We start from the raw sequence: 25,518 nt of genomic DNA, 5'->3' as shown, positions 1-25,518 counted from the left end.
TGTCAAATAAAGCTTTCGTAGACGAGAAGAGAGTCGTAAAGTAGCAAAATTCCATATTGGATAAGTTTCGACTCTCAATGAAACGGTCACGAGATAACGGTTGGACGTGGATTATTCAAGAATTTGTAGGCATCTCTAATGCAAAATTGAATTATCTTTGTTGTTTGTCCTTCATTCATACGATACAAAATTCACCTTGTTGCAGTCTCATCAATAATTTTCAACAAAAACAAAAATACAAAAAGGCACAATACCTTTAGAGTACACTCTCTCTTGGTTTTGAGTTTTAGAACTCAAATGAGTCATATAACTAATATATTCTTGTTATCGTAGTTTTGTTATATTAACAATTTTTTAAAAATATCTTTACACACTAAACGCTAATATTTTGAACTTAATTGTTACATTTGCATAAATGCAATCTCCAACCAAGGATTAATGTAATAACAAATAAAGCTTTCAGATAGAAGAACCAAGCTGCCATTTGAGTGCTTGAGTTTTTCAAGTGCTGTGGTTCATTTAATCTCAATTCATAATTGACTAAATAATAACAATAATAATTATTGTAAATATGATTTCAAAATTCATGAAGAAAAAGCTAATATATATATATATAAACATAATAATGAAGATTGAAGAAGTTGAAAATTCAAAAAGGTAAAAAGGATACAATGGGTGGCTCTTCTTAATAAGGTTCATGAAAAGTGAAGAGCGTTGTTAAGGTTGGGAGTGTGACACACATTAATATAAGAGGTGAAAATGTGAGCTCAGAATTTAATTTATTAATCCCCTTAGGCTCCTCTTCCTTTCTTATCTCTATATATAAAACCCTTCACCAATTACAAAAATTTCCACTCAATTTTCTCTCTCTACAAACCCCACTTTTGGGCCCTCAAAATTTCCTAACATGCGCCTGGTAAGGTTCATTTTGGTTATATATGAAAATGTCTATTTAGTAAGAACGATAATTTTGTTATTATTTTGATGGGTTGTTTTTCAGGTGAAGGAAAAAGTTGGGAGGAAAGAGATGAGAATGGTGTTGAGGTGAAAAAGAGGAAAGAAATTGAATTGGTTTGATTAAAGTTTGGAGTGTTGTATGCATATATGCATTTAGTAAACCCGATGGAAAAAGACGATAACTACTCGGTAACTATACTCTTTTCCTTATATATGTATTCTCTTTTCAATTCCTATTCTATATTCTATGTTGTATAGTGTTCGTATATTCGATAGATTTAAAACTGTTCGTTTCTTTTGAATTAGTGGTAAAAATATATGATTGATGTATTTTCTATGTCTAATGATCTTATTCACCTAAAAAAATTTGAATCCTTTGTTTCTTTTATTGCTCTATTTTAAATTAATTTTATGCTATTTTATTAATCATAATATTGGATTAGTCCTTTTTTTTCGCATATAATATTTGTATTAAAATTTTGCAAATATAAGTTGATTTTTAAGATTTTATTTGGTAATAATTTTGTTTTTTTTTTTTTGTAAAATTAAGTCTATTTCTTCGTCATTTCTTAGAACTTATTGGTAAATAGGTAGATAATAAAGAATAAATAAATTTAAAAGTAGAAATAGTATGATTATTAGTAAACAAAATAGTTATTGAACTGAACCTAAAACTTAAAAAATATAATAATTACGATATTATTAATTTTTAAAAAAATTAAGGGTTAGTAAATTGACGTTAGTTTATCGATTTTTCTATTTTAAAAAAAACTTCTTAATTTAGTGTATTTTTTGGGTGGGATAAAATAAAAAATGAATTGATGAAAAAATGGGGATATTTTGTGTTACATTAATTTGGTAGGAATATGTTTTTGATTCATTAGGGGTGGTCTCAAAATTTATATGTATATACATTGTCTGTTTATGTGTGACATTTTTTTGTGTTACCTTATAGAATGCCTTTTGAAGAAATGTATTTTAAAGTGAAACAATTATCATAACACCACTTTGGGAATAAAATGTAATTTTTTTGTTTAATTGTAAATATATTTTTAGAAGTGCTTTTAAGTTGTTGAAATTGCTCTTTCTTACTTCTTGAATATTACAAAATTTTCTTATAAAAGCAATACAAATTTTATGTAAACACTAACAATCATTGATGTCTTTTAAATAAAAATCTTAATTATCCTTCCTAATCATTTTTCAACCCAAACAACAAAAAATCTCATCTCAAAATTTGTAATTAATTTGTCTAAATTTCTAATTATCTCTCTAATTCTGTACTCATCTCTTTATTATATTCTATACTTTTGGAAGGGAAAAAAATCAATTTATCACCATAAATTTCAATGTTTTGTATCAATTTTAACTTTATTATCACCCTCTTCTAAATTTAGTTTAAAAAATCATATATGAAATATAAAACTATTAGTTAAAATTACAATTAATTTACCTTCTTTCCAGATTTATGTAATGATTAGATTAAAAAAATTATAAGAATCGATACAACAGTTGTATCGATATTTTTGTAAAATCAACACGTTGGAAAGTAAGATTTTGAATTTTAAGAATCCTTCATATTTTCGGTGACAAAAAATTTGTGAATAATATCAGACTAGATCTCCATCACGATTGACTCCGAAAAAAATAAAATTATAAATTTTATAAAACTATGTTAGTGTTGAAATACAAAACAATACCTATGCTAATTTTGTCAAATTTTTTTCATTATTTTCTAACATATATATATATATTATAATATAATATAATATAAGAACAAACAAGAAAAAATGTTGCATAAAATTTCGTATTTTCTCAAAGAATTTCAATCCAACAATAAAAAAAATAGTTAGTGGGCCAACGCAAGAAACAATAATGAAAATATAAATATTCTGTAAATCCCACAATTTTAATTTGAAGATAATATAATATATATATATATATATATATATTACATATTATTTTCCCACAGAACGAAGGCTCTATGGCTCCAAGTTTCTCCAGCCACCAAGATCTGTACAATAACCAAGACCAATTCATGAGGTCTCGCCCTAATTTCGAAACCTCCGCCGACAACTCCACCGGAATCCTCACCTACTTTCCGCCCAACCCAATTACCTCTCCGGACAAGCTTAGCTTTGGCGAGGTTATGCAGTTCGCCGACTTCGGTCCCAAGCTCAGTCTCAACCGCTTCGACGACGACGATAGCGAACCCCCCGGCATCGACCCGGTCTACTTCCTAAAATTCCCAGTTTTAAATAACGAGAGGGTGGAGGACACGGCGGGGGGCGGAGAGACGGAGGAAGCGGCGGAGATAGGAGGGAGATCGTTAGTTGTTGGGGAATTAGAAGAGGAGAATTTTAGGAGTAACAACAACAACAACAACAATAATGGGAACAATGGGAATAATAATAATAATAACAAAAGGAAAAGAGGACGAACGGTGAAGACAAGTGAAGAAGTGGAGAGTCAAAGGATGACACATATTGCGGTGGAGAGAAACCGAAGGAAGCAGATGAATGAGCATCTTCGTGTTCTGCGATCTCTCATGCCTGGTTCTTACGTTCAAAGGGTACGTTCATTTTAATGTGTATTTCTTTTTTTTAATTGATTATGATGTGAGAATATTGCAACAATTATAATTCATTTGTTATTAGTTTTGAGAGAGAAATTAACAAACAAAATATAATTGATATATAACTCATCCGAGTGGTACATAATTAAACTTGGTTTGTGAACTTTTTATTTTTTAAAATTATGTTTGTATATAGATTATTTTTACCTACGAATTTCTTTTATTTAGGATGTTTTCAAAATTCAAAACCCAAATAAAAGTTTGATTATAAAGAACTTGTTTTGGATGTATTGATTTTTAGAAAATAAATCAAATATGTAAGATAGAAAATCATTGGTGAATAGACAAATATAATTTTTCTTAGAGAAAAATCTATTTCAAGTAATGAGAAAGATGAAATTGATTTGATTACAAGAGTTCCTTCATTTTGTTTTTGTTTTTGTTTTTGAAAATTAGTTAAATTGATACTAAAATTCTTAGTTTATATATATGTTTTATCAATATTTTTTTATAAAAAATCAAGTCCTATTTTGAAAACTAAAATATTATCTTTATTTCTTCGTATATGGCACGTCAAGATAAATTGTTGTAAAAAGTTGACAGGAAATCAATTTAATTAAACCAACCCATACTTCAAAAATAAAAACTATATTTTCATATTGATGAGAAATTAACTACAAACACATTTAGTTAAGTAAATTAACATATTGTAGGGAGATCAAGCTTCCATAATCGGTGGAGCAATCGAGTTCGTGAGAGAGTTAGAGCAACTCCTACAATGTCTAGAATCCCAAAAACGACGTCGTCTTTTAGGAGAACCACCAATAGTGCAAGCTGCGGACACACCACCGCAGCAACAACCTCCATTTCTACCACCAGGAGCAGTTAATTTTCCAGGCCATCAAAACGATGCACAAATATTTGAAACGACAGCAGAAAGCAAATCGTGCCTTGCAGACGTGGAAGTGAAGGTAGTAGGGTTTGACGCTATGATAAAAATCCTATCAAGAAGACGACCGGGACAACTCATCAAAGCCATCGCAGCACTTGAAGATCTTCAACTAAATATTCTTCATACAAATATCACCACCATTGAACAAACTGTTCTTTATTCTTTCAACGTCAAGGTTCGAACAATTATCCTTTCTTTTAAACTCATTTTTATTTGATTTAATTTTTTGAATTTTTATATTTTTTTAACTCATTCATGAATTTAAAATTTGTTTAATATTTTAGTTCATTCAATATATATATATATATATATATATTTTAACTAAAAAGTGAAATGTTGATTTGATAAAGGAGTTTTTATAATTGTTTTTTGTATATATTTTATTCTCTAACATAACATTTAATTTATAGTCACATTTAAAAAAAAAGATAACCAAGTATTTCAAAACTGTTTTTTTTTTTTTTTAGATTTTAAAATATCTAGTAATTAAAAATATTTATAATTAATTTCAATTCTTAAACATTAAAAACCAAATTTAATAGTTATTAAATGGAAGCAGCATTTTTATAGGTGTTTATTTTTTTCCCATTTTGGTTAAACATCTTATTATTGTTTTTTTTTTCAATTTAATAAAATCATTAAAAAAAATGTATCTTATATTTGTTGATATGACATATCATATACACTTTTAGAACCAATAACACTTCATACACAATTTATTGGATTTGTTGAATGAAAATAGAATTGGCAGTTTCTTTTTCATCATTGATTAAAAAACAAAAATATTTTATTTATAAGAATGAAGAATTTTAGCAATTTTGTAGTTAAAAAATAATTATTTTTTACTATATGGTGAACAGATAGCTAGCGAATCAAGATTTACCGCTGAAGATATAGCAAGCTCAGTTCAACAAATATTCAATTTTATTCATGCAAACACTGGCATGTGATGTAATAAATCAAACTCATACATATCGTTATAGATTTGTGATATTGGTATTATTATTTTATTGTTTGATTATTGTTATTAATCGTTGTTTTATTGTTTCAAACAAAATAAAAATACAAAATAATAGTATATATATATATACATATATATATATATATATAAACCCTTCAGTACTGTTTTTCTACTAAAAGCATTTGAATTGAAAGAAGAAGAAAAAACCACATTCATAAATAGTTTTGGTAAATGTTTTAAATAATTAAAACACCATCCATTTCATCTATTTATTAATTAAATATAGTATATGATATCGAAAAATGGGCACGAAGACAACATATAAAAGATATGTACTCCTACTTAACCCATTAACGTATAATCATGTCTTCTTTTTTCTTTTCAAATGTGAAGGACATAAAAGTTAAATTCTATTATTTTTAATACAAATCCGAGATTAGAGAAATAAAATTTAAATTCTTTTTTTTTTTTGAGGCACTAAAATTTATATTATTCAATGTGAGAAATAAAAATTGGACTATTGAAGGAGACCAAAATAATGAATTGACATTTTTGTGTGTATAGTAAAAAACAAAAGGGAAATTAAATAGCATATGGGCCTTGGTCCAATTAACACTATCTTTAGATACAGGCATTACAAAAATATACATGTTCCAAAGTCAAACCTTATAATAGAGTGAAGATGATGCAAATTTAATTACGACTTCCTACTCCAAATTTCTACAACGTCAACTCTTTTTCTCTTTCTCTCTCCCCTACAATAATACAAAATTCATTATTCAAAATATCAACTTTTTTATAATTTCTTTCAATGTATCTCTTTGTAATCTTTTGGAACTAAACAAATATAATACAATGAAGCTAAGAACGAAGAAAGAAGGAGGAAGGAGGAGATAATTACTAACAACTCTTTTGATTTGTCTATAAAATTGTATAAGCAAGACATGAGGTTTTCATAGTTCATCACAAGTAATGCATTAAGTTTAAATAATATGTGTTTTCTCTCATCAAAACTTGCTTATTTGAGGCTACAAATACATGAATTTGAAATCAAACAAAATCTTAGATTATGCATGCAATTCAAAGTTTAGTTTGGTGTACACTTAACTTTAATCAACACAGATTATGTACATATATATAGCTAAAATGTCAGAAAAAGGAAGAGAAAAATGAATGATGGAGTGAGAATATATTGTGAAAAAGGAGAAAACAAAAGTACATAAAGGATTATTCTCCAATTTATTACATTTTATATTTTTGGGAATGTGTGGAAATAAATTAAGAAAGAAAATAGAAGTTGACATTGGTGTGGTTGGCAGGATGAGTTTGATAGTCAAACCCCATGCTCTCATATGTAAATGTGATTTGTCCTGAAGTCGTTGACATGTCAGAAGAATTAAAAGTATTTTTTGGTGCTTTCTTCCTCTTGTTTTTCTTTGAAGGTGGTGGCGGTGGGTGGTGGGGTCGCCGGTGGGGGCGGCGGGTCCTCCATGAGAGGGAAAGTTTGTAAGCATTTTTTTCCGATTGGATCTGAAGGGTACTAAAGGCTATGTGTCTCGGGCGGCAGGGCGATGTGATGCACAATAATGCATGTGGCCGGCGGACTGCAATTATCTTACGTGTTTCAATTTCTTTTTTACTTCATCTTCTATTCTGTTAGTAAAAACCTCAAACTCATCCCATGTGTACTGCTCCAAGTAATATGATATGGGTGTGATCCAAAACTATAGATTTCGAGATTGATGGTAAAAATTTGAGTGTTTTCTGTGCTCGTTTTTAACTCATTGTCGATTTATGTTTCGTGTGTGTTTACTTACGTAGATATTTAATTATGTTGATACAACGATAGAAAACATAGATAATTAGAGGAAAAGACGACCAGCTTTTCTACTAAAATAATTTGAATGTGAAGAAGAATTTGTTCATGTTTTTTACTAAACATCTGCTAATGTTTTTCAGTTTCGACAGATAACAAAAATTTTGTAGTGAACGCTTTTGTTATATGTATACCTTCTATAAGACTTTTAGTTGAAAATTACGGTAAAAGTAAATGCACACGAACCCACGTACATGAAAGTTAGACAAAATTTAAAGATTGTTGTGATTATTTAAATCTACTATTCAATTAATAACCACTTATCAATATACACAACATAGATTTTTAATGCGATCATATTGTCGTTTTTCTTTTAAATCTTATCGATTTGAACCTATATATTTATTATTCATTCAAACCATATGAAAAATACTTATTTTAACAAAATTTCAATACTAAGATTTCAAGTTAAAAGTAACATTACTGATGGTTTAAAATTTGGATATACAAATGACAAAATTAGTAACCATTTCTATAAACAAATAAAATATAATTTGCATATAAACAGACACACATAGTATATATCACGTATGTACATACATATATGTATATGTAGATATATTATACATAGACATGTGAGATTATGCTAAAAAAAAAAAAATCAAAACAACAAAACCCATATGCTATGCATATTTATATGTATTTTTGGTATGAAGAGTTGTGAAGAAGAGGGTTGACAATTCAATCTATATTTTTCCAAATTAGTAATAGAAAAATTGATGGTACAAATATAGAATCTCATGGACAAAGACTATCGTGTCTCCAAACAATCTCTTAGTTTAAGTTTTAACAACTTCGTCTTTATAGTTAGATATATTTGAGCCATATACACGCGCGCACGGTTAAAAAGTAAAATCTAAATTATTTTTGACGAAAGTTACAAAGAATTGTTAAAGTTAGTGATATAAATACACATTAATTCAATTATTAAAAGACCATATAATTGAAAATACATTATTTATATTTTTTATTTTTATATTTTCACATTAAAAGTTTCCACATCTACAAAAAAAAATATTAAAAAGTATATATAATTAATTGTAATGATTTACAAAAGTGTAAAGTACGATTTATCGTTACCAATCATGAAATATTGTGGTTAGCTTCAAAATGAGTCATCAAGCTGAAGTACAAGGGAAAAACTCACATAAATATGGTGGGTTGTGTGCTCGTGACTAATAAAAGTGGTGTAAATTAAAACTAAGATGAAATTTAAAATTAACTAAATGTAGAGTAAGAATCCACTATTTATAATTTTTTTTTTTTACCTTAGATAGAAATATCGACAATTAACACGGTAACTAACATGAGTTTTTTTACCGACGAGAGACAAACAATTTAATTGATTTCACTTGGAGTTGTTCGCTAATTTTCAAAATTTCGTTGTTAGCTAAACAATTTAATTATGCGTATCCTACTTATTATGCCATATCAACTTTATGTGTTGAGATGGCAAAAAAAAAAAAAATGTAAACATTTTATTTTATGTTATGTTTTTGTTACAATTGGACTTCTCGAGTTTCGATTTTCAAACGGACATTGTTTTTATCTATTCAATTCATTTTTTTCCTTTTTCTTTCTAATTTCAAATTGCTCCATCCATATAGAGGTTTGATTTTTTAATTAATTAATTAATTAATAGGAAATGGTAAAATCAACAAAATGTTAACATTTCGTCCATCTAATCCAAATTTCTAAAAGAATGGATCAGGCCCAATTAACCATCTAAATCCATTCACGAGCTCAGAGTTTTATTGGGCTAAATTGTCCAAGCACAAAGATGAGACAATGGGCCTTGAAGAGTCCATTAAAGCCCAGTCTATAATTAGCTCTCTTCTCTCCCAATTTAAACCTAGCTGTTGCTGCTGAGACTGAGAGTAGCGGCCGAAAATGGTGTCGGGTTCTGGAATATGTGCGAAGCGGGTCGTCGTCGATGCAAGGCACCACATGCTCGGAAGGCTTTCCTCGATCATAGCCAAGGAGCTTCTCAATGGCCAGAAGGTGGTCGTCGTCCGATGTGAAGAAATTTGCATCTCTGGAGGTTTGGTTCGCCAGAAGATGAAGTACATGAGGTTCTTGAGGAAGCGTATGAATACCAAGCCTTCTCATGGCCCCATTCACTTCCGTGCTCCCGCCAAGATCCTCTGGCGAACAATCCGTGGGTAACGTCTTTCAACCCCTGTTTTTATTAGTTAGATTGACAGTAAAATGTGTTTGATTGTCTTTGAAATTGCTCGAACGTCGCTTACTACTGTTTAACCGACCCCAGCTTTATACGAAGTTGTTTAAGCGATGCACGACTCCTATAAATTTTTTTCTTAACCACCGTTTGAATTCACCGAGCTTGTTAAGTTCGTAATTAGAGAAAAACGGGTTTTTGCATTAACGTAAACCAATATGACACTGTTGCACACTTGTTAAATTGATTAATTTAAAATATTGAATTAGATAAAATCCATTGTCAAAAGAGTGGGTAGTATCTTCAGTGAAGTGCCTGAAAGTATGAGGTTCAGCTACAGTGGTATTTCCACTTCCTAAAGCGTAAAACTTGAACCCAACCCCAAAACTTGGAGTTCACTTTCATCGTAAAAGTAGCACCTACACGTTTCTGGTAAATAGTTCTAACACAGGTGTATTCAAGTTAGTATAATAATTTTGAAATCAAAACTTTGAAGACATATTTCCTTACAAGAAATAATTTGATAATTTAAATTCACCCAAAAAATGAAATAAAAGAGAAAGCTAATCGAGGTTGATTGAGTCGAACTATTTTGGTTGAAATTGAAGTTAGTTGCATTTAAACCCAAACCCAATTTAATTCTATAACTATCTTGATTCTTGACCACGTTGGCTAGTTCACAGCTTTAACTTGACCAAACTAGTTTAAACTGGTTAAGTTGATTAAGTATCTGTAGGAAGGTGGTTTAATTCAATCCCAATTTAGTGTGGGCGTAGTGTCCAGCTTAGTTTCTGACTTAGGCTTTGAATTATTTTATAAAGCATTAGTTATGATAATTTATTTGATTAATTCAACAAAATTAAGTGAAACAAGAATGTAAGCAGCCATTCGGTGTACCAACTTCTTAAGTTGATAATTGATATTAGGAAGAAAGTTTGTTCTTCACCGGTCTTCTTATAATCTAAATGGATTAGAAGAGCAGCAACACAGGTGTTCAACTTATGTTTTATGTGATTTGTAAGTGATATGTATTGACTACACTCTTTGATAGTAGAATGCAATTTCATGGGTTTCTATGTTTGGTCGGTGAACTGTTAGGCTTATGAATGGAATTGAAAATTTTCCCATATGCTTCTAGAGTTAGGGGGTTGGGTTAATCCCTTATTTTTTTCAAAATTTAATTCCACAATGTATTCACTAGATAGGTTGACAGCTTAATTGGTTGCTTCTTGTGCGGTTCTCAGGATGATCCCACACAAGACAAAGCGTGGAGCTGCTGCTCTTGCTCGTTTGAAGGCATATGAAGGTGTTCCTCCTCCCTATGATAAGATGAAGCGGATGGTCATCCCTGATGCTCTCAAGTAAGTTTGAGGACGATGTCTTCATGTTATATTTGTGGTGCCAATTGGCAATCATGAATTCTTTCTTTATACATGTAGTATATAATCTTAGTTATGAGTTCAAATTTTTGGATACAAATGTACAAAGAATCATGTAATGTCTAATTTTCTTTATTGACATATTCTCTCTATTGTAATACATTAGGGTTTTGAGGCTTCAAGCTGGACACAAATACTGCCTGTTGGGCAGACTCTCATCGGAAGTGGGATGGAACCACTATGACACTATTAAGGTATGTATTGAGGTCGATGTATTCATACCATTCTGCATGGTTTCTGTTCACAAATTCTCTCTTCCAATGCTATCAAATCAACATTTTGCTTAGTTTTTGTTCTCCCAAGTTGTCCCCACTTTATCTTGGAGAAATTGTAATATGGAATCGTTCACTCATTGTCTGTCTATGAATGGTATGGAGTTCATTACATATAATAATCTATCATCTAAGACATGTGGAATGTTGAATGGAAAGAGTAATTACTATATACTACTAAGCGGTACTAGAAAATTTCCCATTTGCACTATGGCTTTTTGTCATCTTCCATTCGCTTTCATATCGATCAAGTGAATGGATGATGATGGCTGGCTCTATGAACTTATTCTGACTTCTCCTTTTTCATTCTCTCAGGAGCTTGAAAGGAAGAGGAAAGAGAGGTCTCAAGCTGCATACGAGAAGAAGAAACAGTTGACTAAGTTGAGAGTCAAAGCCGAGAAGGTTGCAGACGAGAAGCTTGGACCCCAGTTGCAAGTAATAGCACCTATTAAATACTAGTTTGTTTACTAGACCTGTGTTGAATGAGAATGCTTTATGATTGGAGAATGGAGTTTAATTTTCATTTTGGCTTTTATTTTTTGGTATCATTTTGGTTGTGTATTGAAAATTGGTTACCATTTTTCTCCTGATTGTGAAATTAGTTAAATTTTGGGTAATCACTTATCATTCCATATAACTCTACTCTACCTTTAACAGACATAGTATCCTAAAGATTTGTTGTATTTGTTGACATCCATGTGTGTTGAATGGACATGGACAGACACCAATTCATAAAACACCATGTTTTGCATCTTCCAATTTTAAATTGATGTGGAGCTAAATCTTTATGTGGATTGTCAATTTGATAGGTAAACGAAAACTAATTAGATTCTTGAAAAGATTCTACATTTGTTTGAATTTTATGATTATGTGAGAAAAGATGTATCAATATGTTTTAGTTTTTTTTAATATATAATTAATTTAAATGTAATTAGACTTTTAACCTTCATATTAAGTAAGTAATGTTATAGTTGGAATTGGTAGATCCAGTCCTTTTTGTGATCGATCAATTTAATGAGAATATGGTGGTTTAAATAAATGTGATGCATTCAGAAAGGTGAAATGTTGATTTGATTAATTTGAAAAGCACATTCCAAAAATTGAAAGAAACCAATATATGCATACGTATATATTTGTAAATCACGTGTTGTAAAAATGAATAAAATAGAATTTGCATACGTTGTACACATAAATATTGTAGATATATTTATACATAGTCTATGTATTGTTATGAGATTATGCTTCCCCACCAAAAAAGAAAAAAAAGGTCCAAACAGCCAAATCATATATGCTATGCTTTTATATATATATACATATATATTGTATGAAGAGGGTTGACAAGTCGATCTATTTTTATCCACAATAATAAATAAAAAAATTGATGGTACAAATATGAAATCTGTACATCCAACAATCTCTTAATTTTCTTATATACTCTTAACCTATGTTATGGATTTTAGTACAGACAATTTTATCTTCAATAATTTGTAATAATTTAGTTAAAATCTTATTGGAATTGATTGTTAATTACGATTAACTTGTGTAAAAAAATATAGGGTCGTCTTGGAAACAGAGATCGAAATCTGTTCTTTAGTTCATCTACTGTTCAAATCTGAATTTAAATAACAAATAAATGAATATGAATGATAACTACTATTTTAAATAAAATAATCAGAGTGTATAGTAAAATTATATAAAAAAAATTAAACATTGTATCAATGATATATTGTAATACATTGTATTTACAATTTTTTTTAAGAAAATGTTAAATCTAATTGTTATATTCGTAGGTACTGCCCAATTTTTTGAAACTATAGCCCAAAATATGAAATACAAACAAAATCTATATGTAATTTTAGAAATTATAACAACAAGATCTCAAAATAAAATAAAATAATTAATTGAAAATAAAAAATTCAACCATTGTGAGCATATCCATATGGTACTAAGAAAAAAAAATAGAACATGTGATTTGACTTCTTTATTTCTAATGAGATTTCAATTTTACAAATATAAACATCAATGAATTTTTCTACAAATAAAGAAATTTATGATATAATCTGAACCAACAATTTATTTATTCTTAGACACTATCATTAGTATTCATATACACATCAAAATTAAGCATTAAAAAATGATATGTTATATGTTTGATGTGTAGTTATAAAAGACAACATATTGGTTAATCTTAAGAAAATGTCAACATATCAACGGATACTTTAGTTAGTCTGAGTAACAGTCGGTGAAATAACAAGTATATCTAATCATTAGCTAAAGAAAATCAGAAGCACAAATTCAAGAGCAACAATCAGCACAAAACAGAGAAGGAAGCAATGTTTTAATGTTTATTGAGAGCAATTGATTCCAAATCCTTATGAGTACAGAATATATATGTGGTACAGAAATCACACGACAACAAGAATATTTGAGAAAGTAAAAAACTTAGTCATGACCATTTCTAATCATAGAACTACAAAAAACAATTCATGAGATAAAAGAAAGGAAAAAGAAAGATCAATACACAAATTTCAAGCTCAAAACATTTCATCACTTATTCAGCTCTTGACTGACCAGCTCGAGAGGAGAGAATAATACCAACAATAAGTCCATAAAGAGCAAGTGCTTCGGCGAAAATTAGAATGAGAATCATCCCAACAAAAAGCTTAGGTTGTTGTGCGTTGGCCCTGTTGAAGACAAATTCAATTTAGATGCTTCCATTCTATGGTTTGTAGTCTGCTTTATCGAAGTTGAATATGAATTGTACACATCAATAGCAAGCAAATTAGAAACTAGTGACAAGAAGACACTTCAGGGCATGTTTGGGAGAATGTAATGTGTTTTAATTCTAAACTCATGTTTTGATTGAGCGATTTGAGTATGGTTTGTAATACCAAAACCATTCCCTTCCTACAATTTTCAATCCAACCATCTTTTTCACTGCTTTGACACTTCATGATCTCACTCCCACTCCTTCCACTCATGTCAACATCCCTTAAATTTCCAGTAATCATTGTTACATTCTAGTCTCTCAAACAACCCCTTAATCCGTGGAAAAGTATATGGAAGCAAGAAAGCAACTCAATTCAAATCCATATGACATTGAAAAACAGAATCATATGTGTATATACATCTCTCTAGTTACTGTAAAAAGAAACAATTTTTTGTTGTTTTGAAAGAAGTCTGGGCAAATATTAATGCCCTAATAACAATGGTGATACCATTAATCTTTTCAGTGTTTGAAGCATTAGACCATTAATACTGATCTGAGCAGGAAATAATCAAGCAGGAACTTAGGCTCAAAAATAAAAAATAAAAAAATGTAATCCCCGAGTTGTAATGATAGAACACCAACTGGTGTGTTCTTATATATTGATATAGTATGAAAATTACAGTGAAAGGACTGAACTTTTAAGAAAACTGCAGAAACTCAAGAACAATTAAAAGGAACCCTACCCCTCTGCCCTTCCTTTCTTTCAAGGAATGTTGCAGACTCTTCAATCAACCAAGATGAACTCCCCTCCCCTCTTTTCCATTTGCCCTCTTATACAACGTATTTCTAACTAACTCTGGCCCCAATGTGGTCTCCTTTCTCCCTCCCTCCCTCACTGCCTAAGTTTTCCTTCTCACACGTGCTTCCTCTTTCTTACCCATTCTAGCTGTCGCGACAATACGGTATCTACACTAACAATATTGTAGAATAATCGGATGTCTATTAGGTAACCATTGGTTTTTTAGTTTTTTATTTTATTATGCAAAATTATAACTACTAATACAACTTAGAAATTTTTTATTTTATTTTATTATGTAAAATTGTAACTACTAATACAACATAGTAAGCTGCGTTTGCAAACAATTTGAATTTTGTTTGTTTCTTTTTCAAATTAAGCACATTTACAATCCTTCTATCCCTAATTTTCTGGTTTCGTTATCTACTTTCTCAAAAACCAAGTGAAGTTTTCAAAAATAAAACACAAATGTTTATTTAAGAAAAGTGAAAACTAAAGTAAATAACTTGAAAAGAAAAGTGTAACTTTCAAAACAAAAAACCAAAGTGTATCTTTAGAACTCAATGACACAGCTGTACAACCAATAGAACTGAGATTCTGTTCATGAAAACCCAAAGTATATCAAAGAGGCTCCTAGAAATTTGAACTTCAAATCTTCGGCAAAAATAAAATTTAGAAAGAATTCAACCCGTAACCAATTAGGTCAGAATACATTTCATTTTTGAACTCATTCTTAACACAATCATCCCTTCCTAGAGACAATCCTACTTCACTACTTAAACATGCTGACATAGATCCTGATAATAAAGTTTCAATCAAAACAGAAGAATCATACAATAAGAAACGAAATCAAGCAAGACAGAAGTTCCCACAATACGTATAAATCTATAGACTAACGGATCAAAATTCCTATCAGCTTAAATAGGTTAAAATAGAGTACCTGACGCCCGCATCCCCGACGATTCCGATAGCCATGCCAGCGGACAGACCAGCAAGACCACAAGCAAGCCCAGAGGAGAGATGAGCGTAACCATCGAAAAGGTAATAAGATTTAGCCTTGGGGTTAATTCCCGTACTAATAATCACAGCAATAATCAAACCATAAATACCCAAAACTCCAGCCATAACCACCGGAACAATAGACTTCATTACCAATTCCGGCCTCATCACTCCCATTGACGCCACACCAACACCGCTCTTCGCCGTGCCGTAAGCAGCTCCCATACCTAATTAACAAGAACAGAAGCGAATTCAATGAAGATCCATAAAAAAATGAGATGTAATCAATCAGATACAATGAAAATGATCTTACAGGAGAAAACAAGGGCCGCAGCAGCGCCGAGAAAGCCAAAGAAGGGTGCCGTTTCATCACCGCTGAACGCTGACGACATTTTTTCCGATGGAGAGAAGAAGAAGATCTCTGATCAGATCAGATCTGAAGTTTTTTTTTTTCTTTCCTTTTCTTTTCTCTCTGATTTTGGGTTTTTCCTTCGGATACTCAAATTTTATGTATTTCGCTCTTTCAACCCTTTTATTGTCTAAAATCTCTCCACGTTATCTTCGAATAATCGAATAGGAAAACCAAAAGAAAAAACCTTTATACCTATTTTTTTTTTATATAATTCTTTGGTTTTTTAAAATATGATTTTCTTTATAAAACAGATAAAAAGTATTTTCTAGGAGTGATGATTTTGGGGTCAAATTTTCTATTTGCACGGTCAACAAGTTCGTGGTTCAAATTTTTTCATTTTCATACCTACTCTAAAAAGAATTTACAAACTAAAAGTTTAATTCTTTCCCTTCAAATAGATTTTAAGAGCTTTTAATTAATAGAGTACATTTTACTAACTATTTATATAAATATATTATTATTTCGAAACTAATTAGGGCATATTGCAAAAATTACGAAAATGATAAAATCGATCAGAAACTTTCAACAATAACAATTGAGCACCTAAAGTATGGTGTTAAAATTGTAATTGAACACTCAAACATTAACAATGACAAATGGTCCTTAATCTTTTACGAGTGTTAAAGTTTAACCTTTAAGCTTACCATAATTGTAAAAATCGAACCTTTGAATAATAAAAATTGAATCCTTAAATTTATATATAATCAACGTAATTTATGAATTTGAGTATCTAATTTCAAATTTTGTATAACTCACTTCACTCGAGAAGAGAGATCTATTTTTAAAATAAACAAAAAGTGGAAGACAAATCTAAGGCCTCAATCTTATATATATAATTGGACTTGATCTAACCTCATAAAGGGGAAAAGTAATGTAATTTAAAATGAACAATAAAGTCTCATTGGCAAACAATGTAATATAAACTATACACATTGTAAGAAAGAGAGAAAAAGAAAAAGAAAGAAAAGAAGAAGAAGATGCCAAAGAGAGATGTATGGAAGATGCAGCATAAAGGAAGAAGTAAGCTATCTAATGGTTCAGCAACATGACCTAACCAAGGGGCACCATACAGAATATTCAACCATTTCCACTAGAAGGGGAATCTCTCCCAATCTCTCGTATTCCTTTCGAAAATAAAATTATAATAATAAAGTAAATGTCAAAATAACCTATTTAATATCTTTAAAGGAACTTCGGTCATATCGAACAGAGAAATATAGTTTCAATAATTAATTAAGAGGTCAAAAGTTCACAATCTAGGGTGATCACCCAATCTAGAATTAATTTATTTTTGGTGTTTTTTTATACCCAAATGTTATTAGGGTTGATTAATCAAGATGCACCTAACCTATACTAAACAATGTCTTGAAAGAAATCATCAAAAATATATTGAGGGTAAAAGCTAAAGAAAACAAAAATATAAAGACATCAACCAATAAGGTAATAAAGATATTTTTCTCAAACACAAACTTAGAGGGAAGCTTCATTGAAATTGGAGTGAAATGTTAAAAGTATAGGATTCGTGTGGTATTAGCAATCACACCTCACAAGAACAGTTGAGAGTAGGCTTAAACCAATACAATAACCCATAAGTACAAAAACCAATTGATGTTGACCAAAAAACAAAAGAAGAGTATATACATACATATACTACACAACTTTGAAGGAGTTCATTTTGAACTCACTAATTACTATTATATTCAATCACCTTTGCTTGAGCCAAGTTGTGGGATAAACAAATTTGCAGGATACTTAGACTAAAATACTTTCTTTTTTAATCCTTCTAAACAAAATAATCAGATCATTCTACATACCATTGATAAAAGGGGAAAGAGTTTGATTCATTTGAAATAATTTTCTAATCTTAACAAGTTTAGTGTTTGAAAAGATTAAAAATTTAGCTTAATTCAGAGTTCAAATACATAACCAAAAACACGTTTCAACTTTTAATATTATAATCAACGAAAAGGTTCATGAATTCCACCCTCCCTTCTCCGATTCTCCCCACCAGGCCGCCAACCCTCCTTGCCCTAACTATCTCGCTGGATGCCTTTGCTGCCCATCTCTCTTGCCAGTGGAAGAAAAGTTAACATCTATAATTTTTTTTCTATTAATTCTATAGTTCTAAACTTGTTATTTCGATGTTTTAAGTAATCTATATTTATATGCATGACATATATTTAATTTTTTAAACTTAAAAATTAGAGTGTCCCCGAGATATTTACTACTTTTTTAAAAAAAATGGTGTGTTTTCGTGACACTCTACTTTTAATTTTAATTGGGGACTATGAACCTCTCCTTAAGTTTGTCTTCTTATCTACATTCTTATTTTCATTGAGCTGTAGTGTTATATATGTGTGAGTAATTTTCACATGAAACATGAGGACGGAATATTGAAACAAGAGGAAAAGGGAAATTGTGATTTTTTCAATAATTTCTTACATAAAAATCAATGTGTAGGTTTATATTATTTGACGAATAGCAGTGAAATTATTTCATAATTAAAAAGGATAGGATCTTAAAAACCATTTCTTATATATTTTTAAGATATAAATAGAACATTAAATCATTTTCCTTTTCCTATGATATCCTAAAAATTGATTCACTAGTTAAAATATTTATTAAGGCAGTGGAATATGTTAATGTATATATATATATATATTAACAATCTAAGGTTAATGCATTGTTTTCTACTCCCCATCACGACCAAACAACACAAACAATTTATGGTCAATAACATATGTTCTTTGTTCTTTAAGAAAATTGCATTATGAAATATATGAATCATATACACAATGATTTTTTAGGGCAATCAGAAAATTAAATCATTTAAAGATTAAAATAGAAATTCCATTCCATAATTAAATGAGTTATATAGTAAAACGAAATTATATTGCCAATTGTGACCCAGAATTCCATTCATAATTCACAAATTCAGATCATGCATATGTGTATAGATAAACAGAATTTGTTTTATGACAAAAATTAACTAATTTTCTTTAGCAACCACTAAAAATGAACCAATTCATCGCCATTCTGTTTTAAATATCAAACTATAATAATCACTACAACACCAAAAGAGAAACGATTAAAAAGAGAAATTAAATACAATAACAATTAAAAAAGAAGAAGCTGATTTCACCTTCCAACAACCATGGGTTTTGATATAGATGTGGATCATCTCATCCCTGGTGAGTTCAGCCTTTGGCATATCCATGACAACGAGCCAGTGTTTGAAATCACAGCCATCAACAAGAGTAGTACTTAGGTTTCGTATCGTCAGACATAGAGAAGTCCCTCACGCTCGTGGCAGAAGAGAGAAACCCGAAATCAGTGGCGACTATAGCATCGAGGGGACGGAGGCGGCGCAAAAGGGAAAAAGATGAGTGAGAAGAGGTTGACACGGCGGCTCCGGTGGCAGTAAGGAAGGAAGGTGAGAATATAGAACCCAAAATTAGGGTTTTAGGGATAGAGCTTGGGATTTCTATTTACTATTTCTATATATATATAGATAGAAACTATTACATATAGAAGAAACTATTACATATAGAATTAATTCTAAGATATACAAATTCAAAATTTTAAACTTACAATAGATTTGATACTTGGAAATAAAAGGTATAGGTAAAAGAAGAAATTAAGATATAAATAATTTATTCCTTTTCTTTCTTTCATGGTTTGTTTGACCGATAGCCCAAAGGACCAATAAGAAAATCTTTCTATAAATATTGACGAAGAAAATCCCAAACCCTAAAACGCCGTAGTTGAAATCGGAACATGAAAATGTTAGTAGCACTTCGTTCGTATTTCATTCGCAATCGAGGTCTGGAAGAACGCATCCTTCGTCACGTAATACAAGAAGAACAAGATTTTATAAGGAAATTGGAGGTATACTATAGACATTTTTTTTGTTCTGATTTCCTTGTGAATATTATTATTGGGATTGACGAATATATATATATATATATATATATATATATATATATATATATATATACATAGCTGGATGAAGCACAAGGTTTGAAGCCGGATGTTGTGGATTCAACTCTCGAACAAGATTTCAAGGAGGCACAAGGTTTGAAGCCGGATGTTGTGGAATCAACCCTGGAACAAGATTTCAAGGAGGATTTTGTTAAGACAGACAAGCCATGGGTGAGAACGGTTGGCATGACATTACCTGATTTTTTTTTTTATCGGTTCAGTTCGGCGGTTGATCCAGAATTGGATTTTCCCCATCTGGCCTGCACATACCCCCAACCAGTTCAACGTCAAGCTATACTTTTTTTTGTTCTGATACCAGGTAGCTTTTATATATTAATATATACTTTTTCTGTGTGTAAGGGATTACTGGAAGATGCAGAACGTTCTAAGGATTGGAAGAAGTTCGCTTCATGGATGTCGGAGCACAAGAAGAAGTACGAGAGCGATGAAGAGAAGTTGTATAGGTTTGGGATATTCAGAGGAGAACTGAAACATATTAAGAAGTTGAACAAGGAGGACAATGGATGTACCTTTGGGTTGAATCAGTACTCAGACCTAACCAATTCTGAATTTAACAGACTCGTACTAAACCCAGATCTCAACAAATTTTGGTAATCATAATTATAACTAAATGTGTAATATGTTAGTTTAGTTTTAATGTGGGTTCAACCCAGGTTATGTTAACTCTTTTTGTGTGGTAATTTATGTGTGTTTTACCCTCCTAATTAATCAAGAAGTGGTATTTGCTTCCCCCTCAAACTGTTCAAGTTTTTGTAGACTCTGCTTTGGGAGCAACTTTGATGGAGTTTATAGTATTCTCATTAATTAGTATTCAATCAACTCCTTTACTACTTTTCTTCTCTATAAACATATTTGCATTATCAAGTTGTGGTTATATACTTTTTTAATCAAGTATAATCAAATACTGTTAGAACAAGAGATGGTATTAGAATGAAGAAAGAAAAATTAAAGATGTTAAAAACAGTAGAGTAGAGGAGAGAAGTAATACCAAAAAGTCATAAGAGCATCATAGGGTTTTTTTTTATTGGGAAGTAAAATCATTTCCATTTTCATGCAAACCCAACACTGTCTTGCTTCCTTCCTCCTTGTTTAATCTCAAACAGAGCTAAAATATATACAATAGCTGCTGCCTTTTCTTGGTGTTTTTTTTATAATGACTAATGATGTTTTAAACTAATTTATATTATAATATAAGAAGAGATTTTGTTTTACTTGTATATTTTATTAGTAAATATCATGCAGAGTATACCTCAATCAATTAATATATGAATGCAGTAGTGATGTAAATGAAAAAAAATCTATGGTCGGAATCTCCTTTATCTTAAAAGATGTATATTTTTCAAATGAATTGTTTTCAAAGGTGTGGCAATAACTTAATTAGTAGATAGGCAACAACTTCTTGGTTTGGATGTTCAAAATAAAATCAAATAAATGAACCACCCTGATGATTATCATATGTGTATTTTTCACAACTACCCATCACCCATCTTCACAAAAATATTAATTTTGTGCTCAACACATAGTGACAAAGTATAGTAGTTTATGATTTGAGTTATGATGGTGTCCGTGATGGACTTCCAGGGCTATTTGGATTAATAGCCCATTTTTTTCTCCTCTTTTTATAGCATTCTTTTTATTTTGTATTATGTATTTTAGACCAATTTCATTTCCATTCAAACTTCAAAATTAATTTTGGATTCAATCTTTTGTAAATTAATTTCTTTTAGTGTAATTTTTTGTAGGTATAAAAGCTATCCATTCCCATAAGTACACTATAACAAAACCACCTATGAATCTTCTGATAGTTTTGGCTTTAAGCCGACTTGTTGCCTACCAACTGCCACTGCCAAAAGAAAAGCATTTCTATTTCCATGCAAACCCAATATCTGCCATTACCTCTACTTTTTATTTTATTTTTTACCATTTTGGAAACCTTTAATGGCTCTAGCCTATCCAACCTTTAACAGTATTAATCAATGTGTGTTCGTTTTTTTTTTTTTTGAACTTTTGATATCTCAAGTAAAAAAAATTATAAAACTTCTTTCCTTCTTTCTTTCTGTCTTCGGCTTCCTCTTCTTTATTTATTTCTTTCTCTCTTCTGCCTCGTGTCTATGTGGAACGTTGCCAAGGTATTTGTCTATTACCGCCGAATGTGGCGCATTAAACATCCACACATCTTCCAAACACGTGTAAGTATGTTTTCTAAATAATATGCGTATAATATATACATGTTGGTCTATTGATTTTGTTAGGATGGTTTGCCCAAGAAAGTGGATTGGGTTGAGAGCGCTGCTGTTACTCCGCCAAGAGATCAAGGACCCTCTCCAACTTGTAGGGCATATAGTGGAGTAGCAGCAATAGAATCGATGAATAAAATAAAAAGAGGGCAATTAGTTAACCTAACCGTTGTTGATGTTATTATTGACAACATACGATTTTGGATGGATGGAGCATGGCCGGACGTTGTATTTCACGATGGAGTAAAGTAAGGCATTCGCAAGCTCAAAAGAAAGGATGTATGTTTTTTTGTTTTTGTTTTTAAAATTTATTTATCCAATATTTATATTTATATATTTATTTATAGAGGTGGTAAGGATAGATGACTACAACATTGTACGTCCAAGTGAGTGGGCTTTAAAGTCCTTGTTAAGCAAACACCCAGTTTGTATCAGCATTTCTGTTGATGAATATGGTATGTTTAAAAATTACAGAGGCGGACTTTATTATGATCCGTTCGGAGAAATAGCAAATCATTCCATTGCTCAACATATATTTCATCATCTAAATAGCAAATAGCAAATGTTATCAAAATCGATCTAGTCATAATATATTATTCAATTCATGACGTGAATAATGTTAGTTAATAAAGTTGTTAATTCCTATTAAGTAAATTAACAATAATTTTTCCATTTGGTTTTAGCTCAATAATTTTAATATAACAAAATTTAGAAAACTAAAAAGCTAGCAATTTAAAAAGAAACTACTATTTTCCTATTTGTTAATTATTGGATAACTAATAAACTTTTGATAAATTTTTTATTTCCTAAATACTTGTTGAGTGGCGATTCTGCAATATCCATTTTCTCCCCAGATACATCCCCATGAGTTTTTGAGCAGCAAGTAGTCTTTACTATACCCTACTGCTAACATGGAATGATTTGCTATTTCTCCCAACGGACCATAGTAAAGTCTGCCTCTGTAATTTCTATACATACCATATTCATCAACAGAAATGCTGATACAAACTGGGTGTTTGCTTAACAAGGACTTTAAAGCCCACTCACTTGGACGTACAATGTTGTAGTCATCTATCCTTACCACCTCTATAAATAAATATATAAATATAAATATTGGATAAATAAATTTTAAAAACAAAAACAAAAAAAAAACATACATCCTTTCTTTTGAGCTTGCGAATGCCTTGCTTTACTCCATCATGAAATACAACGTCCGGCCATGCTCCATCCATCCAAAACCGTATGTTGTCAATAATAACATCAACAACGGTCAGGTTAACTAATTGCCCTCTTTTTATTTTATTCATCGATTCTATTGCTGCTACTCCACTATATGCCCAACAAGTTGGAGAGGGTCCTTGATCTCTTGGCGGAGTAACAACAGCGCTCTCAACCCAATCCACTTTCTTGGGCAAACCATCCTAACAAAATCAATAGACAAACATGTATATATTATACGCATATTATTTAGAAAACATACTTACACGTGTTTGGAAGATGTGTGGATGTTTAATGCGCCACATTCGGCGGTAATAGACAAATACCTTGGCAACGTTCCACATAGACACGAGGCAGAAGAGAGAAAGAAAGAAATAAAGAAGAGGAAGCAGAAGACAGAAAGAAAGAAAGAAGGAAAGAAGTTTTATAATTTTTTTTACTTGAGATATCAAAAGTTCAAAAAAAAAAAAAAAACGAACACACATTAATTAATACTGTTAAAGGTTGGATAGGCTAGAGCCAATAAAGGTTTCCAAAATGGTAAAAAATAAAATAAAAACTAGAGGTAGTGGCAGATATTGGGTTTGCATGGAAATAGAAATGCTTTTCTTTTGGCAGTGGCAGTTGGTAGGCAACAAGTCGGCTTAAAGCCAAAACTATCAGAAGATTCATAGGTTGTTTTGTTATAGTGTAATTATGGGAATGGATAGCTTTTATACCTACAAAAAATTACACTAAAAGAAATTAATTTACAAAAGATTGAATCCAAAATTAATTTTGAAGTTTGAATGGAAATGAAATTGGTCTAAAATACATAATACAAAATAAAAAGAATGCTATAAATAGAGGAGAAAAAAATGGGCTATTAATCCAAATAGCCCTGGAAGTCCATCACGGACACCATCATAACTCAAATCATAAATTACTATACTTTGTCACTATGTGTTGAGCACAAAATTAATATTTTTGTGAAGATGGGTGATGGGTAGTTGTGAAAAATACACATGATAATCATCAGGGTGGTTCATTTATTTGATTTTATTTTGAACATCCAAACCAAGAAGTTGTTGCCTATCTACTAATTAAGTTATTGCCACACCTTTGAAAACAATTCATTTGAAAAATATACATCTTTTAAGATAAAGGAGATTCGGACCATAGATTTTTTTTCATTTACATCACTACTGCATTCATATATTAATTGATTGAGGTATACTCTACATGATATTTACTAATAAAATATACAAGTAAAACAAAATCTCTTCTTATATTATAATATAAATTAGTTTTAAACATCATTAGTCATTATAAAAAAAACACCAAGAAAAGGCAGCAGCTATTGTATATATTTTAGCTCTGTTTGAGATTAAACAAGGAGGAAGGAAGCAAGACAGTGTTGGGTTTGCATGAAAATGGAAATGATTTTACTTCCCAATAAAAAAAAAACCCTATGATGCTCTTATGACTTTTTGGTATTACTTCTCTCCTCTACTCTACTGTTTTTAACATCTTTAATTTTTCTTTCTTCATTCTAATACCATCTCTTGTTCTAACAGTATTTGATTATACTTGATTAAAAAAGTATTTAACCACAACCTGATAATGCAAATATGTTTATAGAGAAGAAAAGTAGTAAAGGTGTTGATTGAATACTAATTAATGAGAATACTATAAACTCCATCAAAGTAAGTTATATGGTTATATGGTTGGAAAGGAATTATAAATTTTATTAAATTTGGGAAAAGCTTGACCCTCACTGTTGATATTAACCCTAAACCCCACAGCCAAAAATAATAATCAAGCAGAGAAAAAAAGGGGCATATACTTCTGATCAATAAAAACCTGGTTTTAGGGTTTTTCTCTTTCTTATGTTTTTCGTATTACTGGCCTATAAAACTTCTTTCTTTCTTTCTTTCTTTCTTTCTATCTTCTG

The 25,518-nt window shown here is 30.5% G+C and overlaps 3 protein-coding genes across 3 annotated transcripts; 2 read left to right on the top strand and 1 right to left on the bottom strand.

Moving 5' to 3' along the window:
* Nucleotides 1-767: 767 nt before the first annotated feature.
* LOC101214530 (transcription factor FAMA) lies at nucleotides 768-5,514 on the top strand. Its single transcript, XM_004133951.3, has 5 exons — nucleotides 768-916; nucleotides 1,001-1,146; nucleotides 2,930-3,529; nucleotides 4,246-4,659; nucleotides 5,345-5,514. The coding sequence occupies exons 2-5, from the start codon at nucleotides 1,105-1,107 to the stop codon at nucleotides 5,432-5,434; spliced, it is 1,146 nt and encodes a 381-aa protein (XP_004133999.2). The 5' UTR covers nucleotides 768-916; nucleotides 1,001-1,104; the 3' UTR covers nucleotides 5,435-5,514.
* A 3,640-nt stretch (nucleotides 5,515-9,154) lies between these two features.
* On the top strand, nucleotides 9,155-11,902 carry LOC101213484 (60S ribosomal protein L13a-2). The gene is made up of 4 exons (XM_004133947.3): nucleotides 9,155-9,483; nucleotides 10,745-10,861; nucleotides 11,046-11,133; nucleotides 11,527-11,902. The coding sequence occupies exons 1-4, from the start codon at nucleotides 9,212-9,214 to the stop codon at nucleotides 11,668-11,670; spliced, it is 621 nt and encodes a 206-aa protein (XP_004133995.1). The 5' UTR covers nucleotides 9,155-9,211; the 3' UTR covers nucleotides 11,671-11,902.
* A 1,632-nt stretch (nucleotides 11,903-13,534) lies between these two features.
* LOC101213721 (V-type proton ATPase 16 kDa proteolipid subunit) lies at nucleotides 13,535-16,305 on the bottom strand. Its single transcript, XM_004133948.3, has 3 exons — nucleotides 16,030-16,305; nucleotides 15,658-15,943; nucleotides 13,535-13,895 (listed from the first exon to the last, which is right to left on the bottom strand). The coding sequence occupies exons 1-3, from the start codon at nucleotides 16,106-16,108 to the stop codon at nucleotides 13,763-13,765; spliced, it is 498 nt and encodes a 165-aa protein (XP_004133996.1). The 5' UTR covers nucleotides 16,109-16,305; the 3' UTR covers nucleotides 13,535-13,762.
* Between the last annotated feature and the right edge of the window lie 9,213 nt (nucleotides 16,306-25,518).

The sequence above is a fragment of the Cucumis sativus genome, chromosome 3, assembly GCF_000004075.3.
Source record: "Cucumis sativus cultivar 9930 chromosome 3, Cucumber_9930_V3, whole genome shotgun sequence".
Classification (NCBI taxonomy): Eukaryota; Viridiplantae; Streptophyta; class Magnoliopsida; order Cucurbitales; family Cucurbitaceae; genus Cucumis; species Cucumis sativus.
The sequence above is the reverse complement of the archived record's forward strand: the minus strand, read 5'-3'. Positions and strand labels throughout refer to the sequence as shown.

Excerpts from the sequence above, each read along its gene's own strand:
- LOC101214530 (XM_004133951.3), top strand. The coding sequence starts at position 1,105 with ATGCATTTAGTAAACCCGATGGAAAAAGACGATAACTACTCG. Across the intron at positions 3,530-4,245 it reads CTGGTTCTTACGTTCAAAGG|GGAGATCAAGCTTCCATAAT; the intron begins GTACGTTCATTT and ends AACATATTGTAG. Across the intron at positions 4,660-5,344 it reads TTTATTCTTTCAACGTCAAG|ATAGCTAGCGAATCAAGATT; the intron begins GTTCGAACAATT and ends TATGGTGAACAG.
- LOC101213484 (XM_004133947.3), top strand. The coding sequence starts at position 9,212 with ATGGTGTCGGGTTCTGGAATATGTGCGAAGCGGGTCGTCGTCGATGCA. Across the intron at positions 10,862-11,045 it reads GTCATCCCTGATGCTCTCAA|GGTTTTGAGGCTTCAAGCTG; the intron begins GTAAGTTTGAGG and ends GTAATACATTAG. Across the intron at positions 11,134-11,526 it reads ACCACTATGACACTATTAAG|GAGCTTGAAAGGAAGAGGAA; the intron begins GTATGTATTGAG and ends TCATTCTCTCAG.
- LOC101213721 (XM_004133948.3), bottom strand. The coding sequence starts at position 16,108 with ATGTCGTCAGCGTTCAGCGGTGATGAAACGGCACCCTTCTTTGGCTTT. Across the intron at positions 15,944-16,029 it reads TGCGGCCCTTGTTTTCTCCT|GTATGGGAGCTGCTTACGGC; the intron begins GTAAGATCATTT and ends CTTGTTAATTAG. Across the intron at positions 13,896-15,657 it reads GTCGGGGATGCGGGCGTCAG|GGCCAACGCACAACAACCTA; the intron begins GTACTCTATTTT and ends TGTCTTCAACAG.